The 21306-nt window shown below is 41.4% G+C and overlaps 1 protein-coding gene across 1 annotated transcript in view; it reads left to right on the top strand.

Annotated features, from left to right (window-relative positions):
- The window catches only part of LOC126100507 (fatty acyl-CoA reductase 1-like), a 192103-nt gene that overhangs the window by 151600 nt on the left and 19197 nt on the right, over window positions 1-21306 (top strand). The window contains exon 7 of the mRNA XM_049911117.1: window positions 19513-19770. Coding sequence (XP_049767074.1) covers window positions 19513-19770 — 258 coding nt within the window. The remainder of the gene's footprint in view (window positions 1-19512; window positions 19771-21306) is intronic.

Genomic DNA, 21306 nt, shown 5'->3' with positions numbered 1-21306 from the left:
CACTCTTATTGTTCCCTCTGGGTTGTTGTACATATTGTATATGACCCGTCTCTCCCTATAGCTTACCCCTACTTTTTTCAGAATCTCGAACAGCTTGCACCATTTTATATTGTCGAACGCTTTTTCCAGGTCGACAAATCCTATGAAAGTGTCTCGATTTTTCTTTAGCCTTGCTTCCATTATTAGCCGTAACGTCAGAATTGCCTCTCTCGTCCCTTTACTTTTCCTAAAGCCAAACTGATCGTCACCTAGCGCATTCTCTATTTTCTTTTCCATTCTTCTGTATATTATTCTTGTAAGCAGCTTCGATGCATGAGCTGTTAAGCTGATTGTACGATAATTCTTGCACTTGTCAGCTCTTGCCGTCTTCGGAATTGTGTGGATGATGCTTTTCCGAAAGTCAGATGGTATATCGCCAGACTCATATATTCTTCACACCAACGTGAATAGTCATTTTGTTGCCACTTCCCCCAATGATTTTAGAAATTCTGATGGAATGTTATCTATCCCTTCTGCCTTATTTGACCGTAAGTCCTCCAAAGCTCTTTTAAATTCCGATTCTAATACTGGATCCCCTATCTCTTCTAAATCGACTCCTGTTTCTTCTTCTATCACATCAGACAACTCTTCACCCTCATAGAGGCTTTCAATGTATTCTTTCCACCTATCTGCTCTCTCCTCTGCATTTAACAGTGGAATTCCCGTTGCACTCTTAATGTTACCACCGTTGCTTTTAATGTCACCAAAGGTTGTTTTGACTTTCCTGTATGCTAAGTCTGTCCTTCCGACAATCATATCTTTTTCGATGTCTTCACATTTTTCCTGCAGCCATTTCGTCTTAGCTTCCCTGCACTTCCTATTTATTTCATTCCTCAGCGACTTGTATTTCTGTATTCCTGATTTTCCCGGAACATGTTTGTACTTCCTCCTTTCATCCATCAACTGAAGTATTTCTTCTGTTACCCATGGTTTCTTCGCAGCTACCTTCTTTGTAACTATGTTTTCCTTCCCAACTTCTGTGATGGCCCTTTTTAGAGATGTCCATTCATCTTCAACTGTACTGCCTACTGCGCTATTCCTTATTGCTGTATCTATAGCGTTAGAGAACTTCAAACGTATCTCGTCATTCCTTAGTACTTCCGTATCCCATTTCTTTGCGTATTGATTCTTCCTGACTAATGTCTTGAACTTCAGCCTACTCTTCATCACTACTATATTGTGATCTGAGTCTATATCTGCTCCTGGGTACGCCTTACAATCCAGTATCTGATTTCGGAATCTCTGTCTGACCATGATGTAATCTAACTGAAATCTTCCCGTATCTCCTGGCCTTTTCCAAGTATACCTCCTCCTCTTGTGATTCTTGAACAGGGTATTCGCTATTACTAGCTGAAACTTGTTACAGAACTCAATTAGTCTTTCTCCTCTTTCATTCCTTGTCCCAAGCCCATATTCTCCTGTAACCTTTTCTTCTTCCCCTACAACTGCATTCCAGTCGCCCATGACTATTAGATTTTCGTCCCCTTTTACATACTGCATTACCCTTTCAATATCCTCATACACTTTCTCTATCTGTTCATCTTCAGCTTGCGAAGTCGGCACGTATACCTGAACTATCGTTATCGGTGTTGGTCTGCTGTCGATTCTGATTAGAACAACCCGGTCGCTGAACTGTTCACAGTAACACACCCTCTGCCCTACCTTCCTATTCATAACGAATCCTACACCTGTTATACCATTTTCTGCTGCTGTTGATATTACCCGATACTCATCTGACCAGAAATCCTTGTCTTCCTTCCACTTCTCTTCACTGGCCCCTACTATATCTAGATTGAGCCTTTTCATTTCCCTTTTCAGATTTTCTAGTTTCCCTACCACGTTCAAGCTTCTGACATTCCACGCCCCGACTCGTAGAACGTTATCCTTTCGTTGATTATTCAATCTTTTTCTCATGGTAACCTCCCCCTTGGCAGTCCCCTCCCGGAGATCCGAATGGGGGACTATTCCGGAATCTTTTGCCAATGGAAAGATCATCATGACACTTTCTTCAATTACAGGCCACATGTCCTGTGGATACACGTTACGTGTCTTTAATGCAGTGGTTTCCATTGCCTTCTGCATCCTCATGTCGTTGATCATTGCTGATTCTTCCGCCTTTAGGGGCAATTTCCCACCCCTAGGACAAGAGAGTGCCCTGAACCTCTATCCGCTCCTCCGCCCTCTTTGACAAGGCCGTTGGCAGAATGAGGCTGACTTCTTATGCCAATGCTGATTATTTATCAAAATTTAGGCAGTGGCAGTGGCGGGGATCGAACTCGGGACCGAAGACGTTTTTGATTATGAATCAAAGACGCTACCCCTTTTTTTTTCCTTCCTTCATTTTGTTCGTTGTTGATCGTTGTGTTTGGTCGTTGCGGACGTCACATGACATCCGTTAAAGTTCGTTTATTGATCCTCCGACTCAGTTTTTTATTACAGAGGCCAATCAGCTCTCTGACTGAACACGCTGAGCTACCATGCCGGCACCCCTAGACCACGGGTGTCCTCCTACACCCCAGTTTAGCAATACCTGTAAAATCAGATAGACGATTTTGAGCCTGATGAAAGAGTTCAAAGCAACCAGTGGGTTTCAACGCACAGGATGAATTTGGTTCTTCAAGTAAGTACACTGTCATAAGTTTGTGAATTTCTGGTACAGTAGAGAAACTTGCATCTCATTCCTTCGTCCCGATATCTCAATACAATTATTTGAAAATGAGGAAGGTAACTCTTCAAGAGGGATGTATTTTGTTGTTGATTAGCCTCTATGAAAATTTCAGCTTTCTTGTGCAGGACGAAGTACAAGGTTATCACTAGAATAATGGGAGATGCACTCGTCTCACAATTTGTGGGTACTATAAGTAAGAGCAAGATTGCCATCTAAAGGCCTCTGCATCATTTCCGATGATTTGGAGCATGATGGTGCCGTGGTCTATCAAACGGAGAAAATTATATTACAGTTCTTTAAACAAGAATTTGAGCGGCCTGTAAGTAATACTGAATATTTAAGAGATGACTGTGCTGCACAGCACAGAAACTGCAAGAATTTTTTGAATGTATGCAATCGTGGACATGACTTAGGAATTAAATGCACTTCGTCATTTTTTGCAACTAGGCACGGTAAATCTCTCTGTGATGGAATTGTTGGCACTTTGGAAAGCTTGTTACAACAGAAAGTCTGAAAAGAACGTTTCATTGACAGATACTTAATGCTGGGCAAATTTTTCAGTTTTTTCAAGAAGACCTGAAACAAGTGTCAGTTTTCTTTATTTCAAACCAGGAGCTATCTTAACTTCGTAGTTGTCTTTCTGCACGTTTTTCACCTGCAAGAACTGTTCCTGGAACTACATCCATGCACCAGCTCTTAGCACTTCCAGAAACTCAGAGTGGAGCCAAACGCTTAAGCTGTGACAGCAGTTTCTGTGTCATTTTTTATTTCTGTCTAAGTGAGCCGTTAATGCATAATGTTCATGTGCATGCTTATGGTAATGTTGCTTATGTGTACGAATCCTTCTGGTATCTAGGTATTGTTTCGAAAGTGAGTGATGAACAGAGTGTTGCAACAGTTATATTTATCAGCCACATGGGCCATCATCATCTTTTTAGTGGTCAGGAAATGACACTTTCCATTCTCCCACATTTTATGTTAGGTGGAAATCAACACGATGAAAGGACGTACTTATACTCCAAGTCTCTTCTAAATTGGTGGATACAAAATGGTCCTTATCTAAGAGTAAAATAAATGTGCAATGTGGCACATTACGAATCACTGTGTTGCAAATTGGTTTGTGGTTTTATTGTAAAACTGAGTGACAGCCGACTTATAATATTCCTAATAGGGTGTAATTATTACACTGATATGGAAGCTGAGACTGTTTGCTTGAAGTGATTAGGTGCTGGTGAATGACATGTTTGACAACATTGCGGTTAAGAAGAGAGATAACTTGAACTGTTCAGAGTTGAAGTGATCAACATGTAACCGCACAGCAATTTATACGCCCAGAAACGCACGAAGATATGGATGCGTGATTGTTAAGAACGTTGTAGCGGTTCTGGAACATTTACTCAATGTTAATTCCTTTGAGTATGGGGTACGGCTTAATATTTACCTTGTCGCCCAAAGTCATACAACAATGCCGGCGTAACTGCGACGGCTATTCTGTCTTGATGTTGACCTCGCCTCCGAAATGATCCATTTAAAATTGTAAGTCCTCGTCGCATCGTGAGGTGAATATTAGGACGTAGGTCGGTAAGGCTCAAATGGTTCAAATGGCTCTGAACACTATGGGACTTAACGTCTGAGGTCATCAGTCCCCTATACTTAGAAATACTTAAACCTAACTAACCTAAGGACATCACACACATCCATGCCCGAGGCAGGATTCGAACCTGCGACCGTAGCGGTCGCGCGGTTCCAGACTGAAGCGGCTGGCAGTCGGTAAGGAAGTGAAAACTTGCGACTTCCCCATATAATAACTTTTAATCAACACAATACTGGGAGAGTGCTGTTGCATACATCTTTATCGCACCAGCTCAAAAGACCGACACATACCAAGATCACTGGGACAAAAGCAAATGAGGTACATAAAATAATTGATAGATTTACTTTCAATTTTCTGTTAGCTTACTCACATAATCATACCTATCACGATATCTTTGTGGCAAGTGGATGGCGCTAATCTGCATCTGCATCTACATCTACATTTATACTCCGCAATCCATCCAACGGTGTGTGGCGGAGGGCACTTTACGTGCCACTGTCATTACCTCCCTTTCCTGTTCCAGTCTCGTATGGTTTGCGGGAAGAACGACTGCCGGAAAGCCGCCGTGCGCGCTCGTATCTCTCTAATTTTACATTCGTGATCTCCTCAGGAGGTATAAGTAGGGGGAAGCGCCGGACGGGGTGGCCGAGCGGGCAGTACAGTCTGGAACCGCGCTGCTGCTACGGTCGCAGGTTCGACTCCTGCCTCGGGCAGGGTGTGTGACATCCTTCGGTTAGTTAGGTTTAAGGGGGTAGGACGTCAAACGGGCTGACTTGGAGCAGGAGAGGCACCACAGGACATTTTATTTTCTACTGTACATACTTTTACAAATAAATTCATAAAACCATAGCAGTGGAAGTGCAAAAACATAACAAAATAATTTTGTTTTTTAGATATGAAAAAAATGGCTCTGAGCACTATGGGACTTAACAGCTGAGGTCTCCAGTCCCCCTAGAACTTAGAACTACTTAAACCTAACTAACGTAAGGACATCACACACACCCATGCCCGAGGCAGGATTCGAACCTGCGACCGTAGCATCAGCGCGGCTGTGGACTGGAGCGCCTAGAAACGCACGGCCACCACAGCCGGCTTTAGATATGAAATTTCATCATTTTTTCACTTACTGTTGGCTGCATTTGTTGCTATAACTACATTTTTCTTCACAAGTAAGAGAGATTCTTTGATGAATTTAGCACAGCATACAAACCATACTTACAGTTGTATGAAACTCTAGAATTTTCCAAATCTATTAAAAACCGTGGTAAAAATTGAGATAATTAACTGCAAAATTTGACTTTTTTCTAAAAATAATGTTTAAAATGTAACAGCTCATCCATTTTTTCGTAAATTAAATAGATTCTAGAGTTTCAGACACCTGTAATTATGGTTTATATGCTGTGCAAAATTCATCGAACAGTCTCTCTTACTTATGAAGAAAAGTGGACCTATAACAACAAATGCAGCCAAAAGTAAGTGAAAAATGACGAAATTTCACATTTAAAAAAATTATTTTGTTATGTTTTTTAACTTCCGCTGCCACGAGTGTGTATCCTGAATCCTTCCTGGTCATGCTGACAAAGTTTTATGAATTTACTTGTAAAAGTATAGACAGTGGAAATGAAAATGTCCTGTGGTGCCTCTCCTGCTCCAAGTCGGCCCGTTTGACGTCCTACCCCCCTTAGGTAGTTCTAAGTTCTAGGGGACTGATGACCTCAGATGTTAAGTCCCATAGTGCTCAGAGCCATTTGAGCCATTTTTAGGGGGAAGCAACATATTCGGTACCTCATCCAGAAACGCACCCTCTCGAAGCATGGACAGCAAGCTACACCGCGATGCAGAGCGCAGCTCTTGCAGAGTCTGCCACTTGAGTTTGCTAAACATCTCCGTAACGCTATCACGCTTACCAAATAACCCTGTGGCGAGACGCGCCGCTCTTCTTTGGATCTTCTCTATCTTCTCTGTCAACCCGATCTGGTACGGATCCCACACTGATGAGCAATACTCAAGCATAGGTCGAACGAGTGTTTTGTAAGCCACCTCCTTTGTTGATGGACTACATTTTCTGAGGACTCTCCCAATGAATCTCAACCTGGCACTCGCCTTACCAACAATTAATTTTATATGACCATTCCACTTCAAATCGTTCCGTACGCAAAGTCCCAGATATTTTACAGAAGTAACTGCTACCAGTGTTTTTTCCGCTATCATATAATCATACAATAAAGGATCCTTCTTTCTATTTATTCGCAATACATTAGATTTGTCTATGTTAAGGATCAGTTGACACTCCATGCACCAAGTGCCTATCTGCTGCAGATCTTCCTGCATTTCGCTGCAATTTTCTAATGCTGCAACTTCTCTGTATACTACAGCATCATCCGCGAAAAGCCGCATGGAACTTTCGACACTATCTACTCGGTCATTTATATATATTGTGAAAGTCAATGGTCCCATAACACTCCCCTGTGGCACGCCAGAGTTTACTTTAACGTCTGTAGACGTCTCTCCATTGAGAACAAAATGCTGTCTTCTGTTAGCTAAAAACTCTTCAATCCAGCCACACAGCTGGTCTGATATTCCGTGGGCTCTTACTTTGTTTATCAGGCGAGAGTGCGGAACTGTATAGAACGCCTTCCGGAAGTAAAGGAAAATGGTATCTACCTGGGAGCCTGTATGTAATATTTTCTGGGTCTCATGAACAAATAAAGCGAGTTGGGTCTCACACGATCGCTGTTTCCGGAATCCATGTTGATTCCTACAGAGTAGAATCAAGAGTTTCCAGAAATGACACGATAGGCGAGCAAAAAACATGTTCTAAAATTCTACAACAGATCGATGTCAGGAATAAAGGCCTATAGTTTTGCGCATTTGCCCGATGATACTTCTTGAAAACTGGGACTTCTCCAATCATTTGGAACCTTCTGTTCCTCTAGAGACTTGCGGTACACGGCTGTTGGAAGGGGGGCAAGTTCTTTCACGTACTCTGTGTAGAATCGAATTGATATCCCGTCAAGTCTAGTGGACTTTCCTCTATTGAGTGATTTCAGTTGCTTTTCTATTCCTTAGACACTTATTTCGATGTCAGCCATTTTTTCGTTCGTGCGAGGATTTAGAAAAGGAACTGCAGTGCGGTCTTCCTCTGTGAAACAGCTTTGGGAAAAGGTGTTTAGTATTTCAGTTATACTCGTTTCATCCTCTGTTTCAGTGCCATCATCATCCCAGAGTGTCTGGATATACTGTTTCAAAAATTGTTCAAATGGCTCTGAGCACTATGGGACTTAACATCTGAGGTCATCAGTCCCCTAGAACTTAGAACTACTTAAACCTAACTTACCTAAGGACAACACACAGATCCATGCCCGAGGCAGGATTCGAACCTGCGACCGTAGCGGTCGCGCGCTTCCAGAATGACGCGCCTAGAACCGCTTGGCCACACCGGCCGGCTGTGCTGTTTCGATTCACTTACTGATTTAACGTAAGACCAGAACTTCCTAGGAATTTCTGTCAAGTCAGTACTCAGAATTTTACTTTCGAATTCACTCAACTCTTCACGCATAGCTCTCCTTACGCTAACTTCGACATCGTTTAGCTTCTGTTTGTCTTGAGAGGTTTTGGCTGCGTTTAAACTTGCAGTGAAGGTCTCTTTGCTTTCGCAGTAGTTTCCTAACTTTGTTGTTGAACCACGGTGGGTTTTTCCCGTCCCTCCCAGTTTTACTCGTCACGTACCTGTCTAAAACGCATTTTACGATTGCCTTGAACTTTTTCCATAAATACTCAACATTGTCAGTGTCGGAACAGAAATTTTCGTTTTGATCTGTTAGGTAGTCTGAAATCTGCCTCCTATTACTCTTGCTAAACAGATAAACCTTCCTCCCTTTTTTTTATATTTCTATTTACTTCCATATTCAGGGATTCTGCAACGGCCTTATGATCACTGTTCCCTGTTCTGCGCTTACAGAGTCGAAAAGTTCGGGTCTGTTTGTTATCAGTAGGTCGAAGATGTTATCTCCACGAGTCGGTTCTCTGCTTAATTGCTCGAGGTAATTTTCGGGTAGTGCACTTAGTATAATGTCAGCCGATGCTCCTTCCCTACCACCTGTCCTAAACATCTGGTGTCCCAGGCTATATATGGTAAATTGAAATCTCCACTTAAGACTATACCATGCTGAGGAAATTTACGTGAAATGTATTCCAGATTTTCTCTCAGTTGTTCTGCCACTAATGCTTCTGAGTCGTGAGGTCGGTAAAAGGAGCAAATTATTAACCTAGCTCGATGGTTGAGTATAACCTCCACCCATAATAATTCACAGGAAGTATCCACTTCTATTTCACTACAGGATAAATTACTACTAACAGCGACAAACATGCCACCACCGGTTGCATGCAATCTATCCTCTCTAAACACCGTCTGTGACTTTGTAAAAATTTCGGAAGAATTTATCTGGACATCATTTCCTGGTGTCTTTGTCGCACTTCAACGCAATATCGGCCTTGTTACTATTGATTGGCCATTGCTAGTGTCAGAAGGTGGCCGGATGTCCTTTCTGTCGTCACAAAGGAATGGCGCGAATATTTATTTCTATTTGTAGGCCATTTAAAGAACCTACACAACAGTGTGTTAGCTTGGAGCTAAACAGTGACAAACCACATATTTGACATTACATTATTTTTGGTAGACATGCCAAGACAGTCAATCAAAACTTACAATACACTCTCCTGAACAAATTTACATTTTGTGGCATGTCATTATCTTTCCCCAAGCATTTCATATTATAATTTAATTTTTTAAATGTATACTTTTAAAATGCAAAATTTGGGTCTGAAAAAACACTTCTGTTTGCTGTTGTTCATCTTTGTTAGAAACAGAAGTTCTGTTTATTTGTCCTTTTTTCAGTTCTCTAAATAAAATATTATATCTCTCATTTCTCCTTTTCCATTTTTTTCTGTATGATGTGTGCTGTTTGTGGGACATGTAAAAAGAAATTACATTTCGGAAGGGGTAACACAGGAAAAAATTGGATTGTTTCTTTTTAAAAATCAGTTAAAAAAAATAATACAGGTATACTATTTTCTTTCCTATAATTTTTATCTAATATTGAACCTCAGTTTACGATGAATGTAATGCACGTTCCACAGTTTTAGAATAATTTATATGTACACCGCGGTCATTTAAACTAGTTTCAGAATTTTCAAACTATTGTGCAACACATTACATTTCATTTCATTACTATGAATATAATTAGAATACTGTAATAAGCACTGACCAGAATCCATGATATTATGTATCAGACAAGTATACAAAGTTTTAAGACGAAACCTACATCTACATCTACATCTACATGATTATTCTGCAATTCACATTTAAGTGCTTGGCAGAGGGTTCATAGAACTACAATCATACTATCTCTCTACCATTCCACCTCCCGAACAGCGCGCGGGAAAAACGAACACATAAACCTTTCTGTTCGAGCTCTAATTTCTCTTATATTATTTTGATGATCATTCCTACATATGTAGGTTGGGCTCAACAAAATATTTTCGCATTTGGAAGAGAAATTTGGTGACTGAAATTTCCTAAATAGATCTCGCCGCGACGAAAAACGTCTTTGATTTAATGACTTCCATCCCAACTCGCGTATCATATCTGCCACGCTCTCTCCCCTATTACGTGATAATACAAAACGAGCTGCCCTTTTTGCACCCTTTCGATGTCCTCCGTCAATCCCACCTGGTAAGGATCCCACACCGCGCAGCAATATTCTAACAGAGGACGAACGAGTGTAGTGTAAGCTGTCTCTTTAGTGGACTTGTTGCATCTTCTAAGTGTCCTGCCAATGAAACGCAACCTTTGGCTCGCCTTCCCCACAATATTATCTATGTGGCCTTTCCAACTGAAGTTGTTCGTAATTTTAACACCCAGGTACTTAGTTGAATTGACAGCCTTGAGAATTGTACTATTTATGGAGTAATCGAATTCCAACGGATTTGTTTTGAAACTCATGTGGATCACCTCACACTTTTCGTTATTTAGCGTCAACTGCCACCTGCCACACCATACAGCAATCTTTTCTAAATCGCTTTTCAACTGATACTGGTCTTCGGATGACCTTACTAAATTACAGCATCATCTGCGAACAACCTAAGATAACTGCTCAGATTGTCATCCAGGTCATTTATATAGATCAGGAACAGCAGAGGTCCCAGGACGCTTCCCTGGGGGACACCTGATATCACTTCAGTTTTCTCGATAATTTGCCGTCTATTACTACGAACTGCGACCTTCCTGACAGTCGCACTACTGAGACGATACGCCATAGGCCCGCAGCTTGATTAGAAGTCGCTTGTGAGGAACGGTGTCAAAAGCTTTCCGGAAATCCAGAAATACGGAATCAACCTGAGATACCCTGTCGATAGCGGCCATTACTTCGTGCGAATAAAGAGCTAGCTGCGTTGCACAAGAACGATGTTTTCTGAAACCATGCTGATTACGTATCAATAGATCGTTCCCTTCGAGGTGATTCATAATGTTTGAATACAGTATATGCTCCAAACCCCTAGTGCAAACCGACGTCAATGATGTAGGTCTGTAGTTCGGTGGATTACTCCTACTACCCTTCTTAATCACTGGTGCGACCTGCGCAATATTCCAATCTGTAGGTACAGATCTATCGGTGAGCGAGCGGTTGTATATGATTGCTATGTAGGGAGCTATTGTATCAGCGTAATCTGAAAGGAACGTAATCGGTATACAATCTGGACCTGAAGACTTGCCCGTATCAAGCGATTTGAGTTGCTTCGCAACCCCTAAGGTCTCTACTTCTAAGGAACTCATGCTAGCAGCTGTTCGTGTTTCAAATCCTGGAATATTCCATTCGTCTTCCCTGGTGAAGGAATTTCGGAAAACTGCGTTCAATAACTCCGCTTTAGCTGCACAGTCGTCGGTAACAGTACCATCGGCACTGCGCAGCGAAGGTATTGACTGCGTCTTGCCGCTTGTATACTTCACATACGACCAGAATTTCTTCGTATTTTCTACCAAAGTTCGAGACAATGTTTCGTTGTGGAACGTATTAAAGGCATCTCGCATTAAAGTCCGTGCCAAATTTCGCGCGTCTGTAAATTTTAGCCAATCTTCGGGATTTCGCGTTTTTCTGAACTTCGCATGTTTTTTCCGTTGCCTCATACATAAGTGCCACGACCTGGATGATCTGACATCGACTGACCGCAATCTGTTTGTCGTCGCATGAAAGTATGCATATTTGAGTGTTGTAGCATGATTATAAATTGCGTTAATGATGTTATCTGGTGTGTGTATTCAGTAGACTTCAAACGGATATGCTTTTGTGAATGTCTTTTATTTTTGGGGTTAGGTCCAGGAAGTCGATCGTTTTATTGCTTTCTGGCCCCCACGTTGGGGGATGCAGTTCATTTAATGTTTACTGTATCTGTTGAACATCTGTATCATAACTCTCTATTAGCAGCAGGATGTCATCTACCAGATGGTTATAATTTATGTTTCCCTATTTAACACATTATCAGACGGAAACTAACAACTGTACAAGGATGAAACTTGGTAGCATTTATCTCAAGAACATGAGGAAAAGAAATAATGTATAACCAATTCAACCGAAACATTCTTAATGTGCTGCTACGGTACATCATAGCATTATGTACCGGTACCTTACTGCTATGGAACGGGCTCAATATGACGCCCATCAGTGTCCAAAAGAATCTGAAAGCGCAGGATTGCATTCTGCATAGAAGAACAAAGCATGTCCGTAGGCTGATAATTCGACCGTTTCCAGATGTGTTTCGGAGAAGCAGGTGAACTTCACAAGCGATTTGCGGTGAGGCCTCATCATGCATGAAAAGTGTTGCGTTTAACGAGTTCCTATCCTGTAGGGAGGGTATGGATATGCTGGTCGCGGTAACGCCGGCCAGTCACACTGCACGTATTGGTTCTTGATCGCCAACTTGTTCAAACAAGAGTGGACCAATGACGAACGTAGCCGTGAAGCTGCATCATCCGTTACACCTTCACCATACAGAGGAACTTCATGCACAGTGACTGGAGGTGAAGATCCCCACAGTTGGCAATCCTGTTTGTTCACCACGCCCGTCAGAAAAAAATGAGATTCTTCTGTCCAAAGATAGTCCAAGGCCAGCTCTCGTCAGCTTCAGTCCTTGCGAGAAAGTGGAGAGCGAAGTGTAATGTGCTGCGAATACACAGAAAGATAGATCCTTTATCATTTAGCTACAAAATAGCAGTTCAGCAACTGGAAGCAGTTAATAGCATAAATTATCTGGGAGTACGCATTAGGAGTGATTTAAAATGGAATGATCATATAATGTTGACCGTCGGTAAAGCAGATGCCAGACTGAGATTCATTGGAAGAATCCTAAGGAAATGCAATCCGAAAACAAAGGAAGTAGGTTACAGTACGCTTGTTCGCCCACTGCTTGAATACTGCTCAGTAGTGTGGGATCCTTACCAGATAGGGTTGATAGAAGATATAGAGAAGATCAACGGAGAGCAGCGCGCTTCGTTACAGGATCATTTAGTAATCGCGAAAGCGTTACGGAGATGATAGATAAACTCCAGTGGAAGACTCTGCAGGAGAGACGCTCAGTAGCTCGGTACGGGCTTTTGTTGAAGTTTCGAGAACATACCTTCACCGAAGAGTCAAGCAGTATATTGCTTCCTCCTACGCATATCTCGCGAAGAGACCATGAGGATAAAATCAGAGAGATTAGAGCCCACACAGAGGCATACCGACAATCCTTCTTTCCACGAACAATACGAGACTGGAATAGAAGGGAGAACCGATAGAGGTACTCAAGGTACCCTCCGCCACACACCGTCAGGTGGCTTGCGGAGTATGGATGTAGATGTAGATGTAGATGTAGAAGTCAACACAACGTTGTGCATCTTGCGATGCAAGCTATTGTGTGATATGGATCTTGTACGGATACTATTTGCGAATGATTCGAAGAAACTTCTGTGCAGTTGACAACGGGATGTTCAACTGTCGTGACACACCACGCGCACTGCCTCATGATCGGGAATTGCGCGCAGCGTGGTATGCCATAGCAACCAACCTGTGGTGCAACCGGTCGTCCGTCTCTTCCCGGAGCGACACCCAATTCTCCAGTTGCTTCGAACTTCATCATGCTCCGCACAGCAGGTGGAGAAAGAGGACCCTTCCGTAATCGGTTCAGCCGCCGATATTCTCGAAGTGCAACTGCAGCATTACTGTTGCTTTGATAACAGAGCTTCACCAATAATGCCCTGCTCCTTTTGTTGTGTTGGCAGAAGAGCCAACACCGTGTTACTAGTGGGGGCCAAAATGCACGCGCTTTAGCTCACGCAGGCTGGCGTGAGGAGGGAAGGACTATACTGACGTGAGGTCTGGAACATGACAAGGAATTAGAATTCAGAAAGCGGGCGTAATTAGTTTCATACTTAACTTTAATCCATTAATGATGAACGTCGCTCTTGACGGTACACGATTCGCAATATTATCTGCTCAGAATACATTCTAGTAACTGAATATGGCGCCTTGGTAGGTCGTAGCAAATGACGTAACTGAAGGCTATGCTAAACTGTCGTCTCTCAAATGAGAGAGTATGTAGTCAGTGAACCATCGCTAGCAAAGTCGGCTGTACAACTGGGGCGAGCGCTAGGGAGTCTCTCTAGACTAGACCTGCCGTGTGGCGGCGCTCGGTCTGCAACTCACTGATAGTGGCGACAGGCGGGTCCGACGTATACTAACGGACCGCGGTCGATTTAAAGGCTACCACCTAGCAAGTGTGGTGTCTGGCGGTGACACCACACCTTTAATCCGAGCTCATGTTGACACGACAGAGTGCACCGAGACTTGTCAGATATGTGAGATATGAATCGCGATTAATGATCACGGCATTTGGTGGCCATAGCTGGAACTGGACGGTGGCGCTGTGACGCATGGAAATCATACCCCATATTCTGGACATTAATGCTACCAAGTTTGGTACTAGTACGGTAATTAGTTTCCGTATTATAACATGTTAAATAGTTAAAGTTTACTCATAACCACCCGGGATATAACTTTAATAATATACAATTTTCTTTGTAAAATTGTTTGTGGAATTAAAAAGTTTTTGTTCTAATGTTAAAAATATATCAGGTACAGTGCCAGCTATGCTACACCCCACGGTTACTCCATCATATTGTGTGTGTAATGCCTTATTGAATTCAATGTAATTCTGGTTTACTGCTAGTTTTAAGATGTCAATGATCTCCCATATTTCTCTGATGGGTAATTATCTATATTGTGGAAAGTTGTTTTCCATAGTATTAATCTTTTCTTGTATTGGAATACTGATGCAGAGATTGGTGATGTCAAAAGACACGAATTTTTCGTTCTTTGATTGGGTCTTTTATTCCACCAACTGCGACAGTCGCGTATTCAAACAGTGATCCAATACTGTCAAATGTTTTTTCTTATTCCATTCTTTGATCACACTGTCAATTCTTTAGGCGATGGCCGGTTTCAGTCCGTAATGGCCGTCCTCAGATCTTTTTTATACCATGTTAAAGTGATAAGGTCATAATGGCATCGTCAAAATATATAAATATAATCAGCATAGCATCGCCACATAGATCTAAAATAAGGTGTAGAATAGGCCACATCGTCCACACAGTCATTATTGCAACTGGCTACTCAAGTATGACTGTGTGGACGATGTGGCCTATTCTACACATTATTTTAGATCTGTGTGACGATGCTGTGCTGATTATATTTATATGTTTTGACTATGCCATTATGGCCTCATCGCTTTAGGGCATAGTGTAAAAAAGACCTGAGGATGGTCATACGGACTGAAACCGGTCATTGTCCAAAGAACTGATAGTGTGATCAAAGACAGGAATAAAAAAAAACATTAGGTATTTTAGGTTATTTACTAACGTTCTCGGGTTTTTTATTGTGAATCATTTTTGATATGTATAGTATTATGTGAGAAGGGTGTTCAGCTTTTTACTAATAAGGTACACTGGGTTCTCTATACAATTAACCACACACTATGTTGACATTTGTGTTTTGTGGAGCTTTGTTTTTCCATACAGGTTAGGTGTCTTTGGTTTCATTACTATGAATTTTCATTTTTCAAAATCAGTGAAAATCTTACATCAACTTTTCACCAGTTTTTCGATCTGTAAGGCATATTATTTGGCAGGAGTTCTATCAATTTTAGTGATCTAGTACGAAGGCTGTCCAGAAAGTAAGTTACGATTGATCGCGAAATTAAAATCACAGTGAAAATCAGAAATGTTTCATTTGTAACAGTTAGCTACACTTTTCAGCTACTTCTCTACGTAGTCGCCGTTCTGATTCAGACATTCGTCCTAGCGTTGTACCAACTTTCCAATACCCTCATCATAGAAGGCAGCCGCCAGTGCTTTCCGCCAATTCTCTACGCTGGCCTAAAGCTCGTTGTCTGTGCCAAAATGTTGTCTTCATAGCCAGCGGTTCGTTTGAGCAGAGATGAAACTCAGTGGGAGACAATTACGGGCTGTATTGTGGGTAACCAAACATTTCCAATTGAAACGATGCAGGAACATCTTCATTGCCCCTGCAGAATGAGGCTGAGAATTGTCTTGAAGAAGAAACCGCACGACAGTAATGTAATGTTGGTTGCATAGCTTCAGGGGAAAATTCTCGCCAGCCCCTCGTACTTGGCGGGAGACACTGTTTTCTATGACATCTTTACGCGCTCACTAAAAGCTCAGGAATGAAAAGAGCGACAGAATTCTACCTAGAGTCATACTAGGAACACTGCCCAACACATCTTTGCAAAGCTTTATCGGTTTTCCATAGTCGTTTCCATTTCGCGACCGATCGTAACTTGCTTTCTGGACAGCCCTCGTATGTTGATGCAATCCAGTCTCCTCTCACATGGCAAAAAGTGATCTCGAAGAACCTCTCAGGTATCTCCTGTCGCAGTTCGTTGTGATGAACCATCGATGCCCAGTCATACTCCACCTTATTTGCCTATGGAGACTTTGTGATACATTCCGATACCTCTGGGCATCTGTCACGCTCTTAGTGGATTGTTTGAAATGTTTTCAAACTGTTGCATTTACGAATTAGGTGGATTATAGATTTTTCCACTGCTGAATGAATAGGATAAAATATTGGTAGCATACACTCTTCTGAAACGTGAGTGTATTCCTGGGAATCTGTCCTGAGTAAATCCTTGACTATTTTTCCTACTTCAGCTACAGTCAGCCAACCACAGACAGCCCAAGTCCTCATTCAACATCGTCTGTGGCAACAGACTAGTTGTGCCCATTTTTCCACCATCAGTATTTTGCCGGTAATGGAAGGAGAGACCATGTGCCCGTGTCCCACGCTGGAACCCAAGCATTTCCTGAGTGTCTCGTGGAGTGAGGACGTGTGACATTGCTCTTAGCGATCCGTCTCTGTCGATGACGTTAAGATCAACCCCTCCTTGCTGCTCTTCGACAGCGTTGAGTTTTGAGCTGACGCCATGTTTCATTCTAACTCTTTTCGTTAACCATAATCGCACCAGGATGTAGTAAATACGTTACAGTGTGTACCACACCTGCAGTTGAAGGGGTTTATGGAATAAGGATACGTAAAGCCGGTATGGCGAATTGAGATATTTGAAGTCAAAGATGTTTAGAATTGCATGTAAATAAAAACTATGTGTAATATTTATATAAGTCACTGACATATTTGGTTTTTTTAACAAGAAATAGTTTATTTTAAAAATTTAAAGTGCTAAAATCTTGAAAATATAAGAATAAAAGTAAACTTTCATAATGGTACTTTATCGTAAATCATCAGTAAAAGAGTAAATAAAGCGGTAATATGCTTAATTTTACGTGTAGTAGTAGCAGTACTAGACTCTATGTATATAGTACTAATGTGATAAGATATAGTATTATAGTTATTTATTTATTGCAGTCTCTTACGTTTCATACCTTGCTTTCATCAAACATCCTATTCAACCAAACACAATTCTCTTCATCCATTTATTAAACAAGCCATGAGCATCATCTTCTTTCACAGATGTTATTGCTTCATGATTCACAGTTTCAAGTTCATTATCCTGTTGAGTAGTACGTTTCTGTTTCCACAGAAGAATCAGCGTAAATGTACCGATGTAAGTTAATCAGCACAGTATAGTACCACTAACTGTATATTTCAGTTATGGGTATGACTGTATCTCGAATATACTTCATTTTGCCATGGGTTTTGAGAGACAAGGTTCGTTTGGATCACCTCTTCATTCCTTTATTAATATCCTGCCCAAGCCTACTTAAAATGGATAAGGATTGGTCTGCACTCTACTGTAACTGAAAGATATGATAAAACAGTTAATTGTCTCCACTTTCTTAAATTTTTGTTTTATTAATTCTATTTTCCTGTTGCACTGCCGGAAAGGATGTTCCCAGACAAGATATATCTTTGTGTAACCTCCACTCGACAGACTCTGTTTAACCATGAAGCAAATGAAGTGATAATTACAGTCTTATGTTGTCCTCTGCAGCCAGTAAGCAAAATCATTTTTCCACACTAGTGCATCCAGTAATGTTTTTTCTTAAGCATGGGTAGAAATGAGGGAACTGAATTTGAATCTTTTTTCGCCTCCATTTCCATAAAACACTACCTAAACGACGAACTGTCATTGTGGTTGTGAACGTTAAACAAATACAACCAAAGAGCCTCTTATAAAATTCAACTTTCGATCTGGTAAATTCTGAGAATAATCAAACTCAGCAGCAAGAAAAGAAGATTCTGTTTAGCTCTTAAGGATGAGATCTTTCTTCTGTCTGCCTTCTTTGGAGCAGTGCACTCTCTACTTTTCAAACATCTGTTGGATCACTTCTCAGCAATTTGTGACATCATGGACACCACAAATATCTGTCTCGGCCTGCTTAAATCACAGTTACAGTGTTATTTGAAAAACTTGAAATAAGTTTATAATTCACAGTAAGCTTTTTACCAGTATGTTCAAAAAAGTATATGGAGAACGCTTCAAATAATATCTTGATATTCAAGTTTGGATTCTGGAACAATTTGAATTTGATTTAGTGCCAGAATAATGACTGTTTCACTGAGAATCACGCTTAAATGTTTATTTAATTTAATCCAGACAATTATTTCCATTTCATATAGCGGGCTGTAGTGACTGCCCTTCTTTCTTCAAATTTTTGTACGCTTAGTGGTCAGCGAGACGGATTGCTGTCCTACGGGCCCGGGTTCCATTCCCGGATGGGTCGGGGATTTTCTCCGCTCAGGGGTTGGGTGTTGTGTTGTCTTCATCATCATTTCATCCCCATCTGGCGCGCAGGTCGCCCAATGTGGCGTCGAATGTAGTAAGACCTGCACCAAGGTGGCCGGACCTGCCCCGCAAGGGGCCTCCCGGCCAATGACGCCAAACGCTCACTTCCATTTTTCAAATGTTTCATTAATTAACATCTTTTACTGTATGACCCTGAGTCTCCTTACTTAAAAGTCTACAGAAAGCTACACGGCAAATTATAAGCTTAGATCCTCTGACAACTAACAAATACTCTCAGATGGTGCGTCGAAAAGTCTTTGTGTTTTCGGTTTTCTTTCTATTCAGTTTCTTACCTTTAATTTCCATGGCCTGTGCTAAATGAGAATCGTGCATGTCCTTACTCTGTCCATTATGAAACATTTCATGTAATTCCTTTTGCTGGTTTTGTTACACTTTTAGGTGACATTTTTTCTTGGAAAATTCGTTCTTTAGCAAAAATTTCTTTTCCCTAACCTCAGCTCCAGTATTGTTCATGTATGCATCAGCAGTTGACTTCTTCCTTTTAGTTTCTGTCTTGTGCAAACTACTACAGCAGTAAATCTTTTTTATTTTCATTCGTTTCCACGTCACTTCGTCTGATGTAAAAACAAACTTATAAACTTACGAGCAGCTAACTACACATCAGACAGACACAGTGTTGCCATTCACTGAAATAACGGGATTCTGAAACCAAGCTTGGAGGGAATATTCTGTACAATGTGGCGGGTCATTGAAAATGTTCTCCCGAAAAATAAGCCATAGATCTATAGGTTGTATTCCACAAAGCTCCTCAATGTTCTTATATGACTTCCACGTTGACAATGAATCGCGACAGAGAATTTTGGCTTCACGTACTGACATCAAACCAATTTTTCAGACTGTGGAACATGTACTCGCGTATTCATGGGGCCTCACAGGCTCTGGAACCATTCATAACTAGAGAGTGGACGTTCAAAGATGACAACCTTGCGTCCCTCCTGGGCCGTATGGGTGCAGTCGACCGCAAGCTCTTTCCCTGTGACATCGTAGACGTCGACTGGGAATGGTTCATCAGCAATACCGCGCGTGGGTTGCGTCTTTACCTTCTGAACGAGAGCTTTGACACCTTGGAGGCAGCAAGGAAAAGATACCGTCGGTAAGTGCATTATCTTTTGCATGGTATTTCTTGGAACTACAGTGCTGTGCCAGTAAGAAGACGGCTGCGTGACGCTTTCTGCGCAGAGAGGAGTGGAGAAATCATTGTGGTCGCTGTCTCTTTCTCGCACCTTATGATCCATCTATTGCTTTCCCTGATAAATGGCAACGCTGAGGCAAGCGACGCGTCGGACCACTGTTTCTGCTTCTGACTCTCCCTATAAAAATTTGCAGGCTCAGAAAACTCTCGCTGTAGCTTCTTAAAGCAATCCCTGCCGCGTTTCCTTTATGCCATTCATAATTAATACTGCTGTGACTGAGTACCCTCACCATACCCAAACAAACACAAAAATGAAAGCTAAATATATTACGAGTACTACAAAGCGCCCACTACGATAGGTGCCGCAGAATAAAGGCCAGTCCACGCTGCATTTCAAATGGCGGCATGCATAGCGGCCGTCCCGTCATGTCTCCGCACCGTTAAGGTTTCTCGAAAAGAGAGTTTTGATGGATGACTTCATACTTCCGTTGTTGATCACGTGATCCGCAAGCTCATTTCTTCCCGACGGGCACGTTCAGATTTCCATACGTATTTCGTTTCGACGTGATTTTCGTGGTTGTTATTCGTTATTTTTGTTATTACAAACTGTTTTGTTTCGTTATTTCTTTTGCTAAAATTTATAATTTTATAATAAATGACGAAAGATTAGTTGAAGCAGTGACGCAGCAGTCTGAATTATACGACATGGGTGCACTAAATTACTTGCTCCCTACTACATTTATAAACTGGATTTTTATGTATACTGGCACCTTGCTTAATATTTAACAATCAAATGGGTTTCAATGCGGCTGTAACTTGAAATGAAATGTGGTTAGAAGCAGAGTAATTAGTAAGTGGAATCTTTTTGCATGCTGTCAGGCATCTGCAATCGTTCATAAAGAAAAGGACTGAAACTTTCAGAATTTGTAACAGTGGCAAAATGCTTTTTTAGTGAAGTATACATCAAGTAATGTATTAGAGTTGTTTGGCTAAATGTGTGTTCGTGGTAGGCTTATTTGTTGTTAAGTAGATCCCTTGACTGTGTGTGAAACAATTTTGCAAGCATCAGTGGCCAATATTTCTGTGGTTTCGCTAGCTAACGTCAGTATATATTAGGCACTTTAACTATTGAAAGGCAAATACAAGATGTAAACAAATCCTACAAATCTTGAAGGGAAAGCTTCGAGGGACATATGCACAAAAATTTGCACTGAACTAAACTCATTTTTAAGCAAACCAGTTTTTCACGAGATGTGATGGCAGCCTGTAACATTCTGTTCCTTTTAACAAGTCTGTGTGCAGTTTGACGTAACAAATGAAAAACTGGTGCTCCGACTTCCTAAAATACTTATAAAATGCAGATTCCTCTTCCTCAAGCTCCTTTTATAGTATGTGAAATTCTCTTTCTGTACCGCGCAATGATATTTATCGGGCCCACACACCTTTTTGCGTTGTTTTGTACTTGTGCCTTCCTTGTCTAAATGCAAGCTATCCCTG

Source organism: Schistocerca cancellata, chromosome 9, assembly GCF_023864275.1.
Source record: "Schistocerca cancellata isolate TAMUIC-IGC-003103 chromosome 9, iqSchCanc2.1, whole genome shotgun sequence".
NCBI classification, from domain to species: Eukaryota; Metazoa; Arthropoda; class Insecta; order Orthoptera; family Acrididae; genus Schistocerca; species Schistocerca cancellata.
Note: the sequence above shows the minus strand (reverse complement) of the source record. Positions and strands in the feature narration are given on the sequence as shown.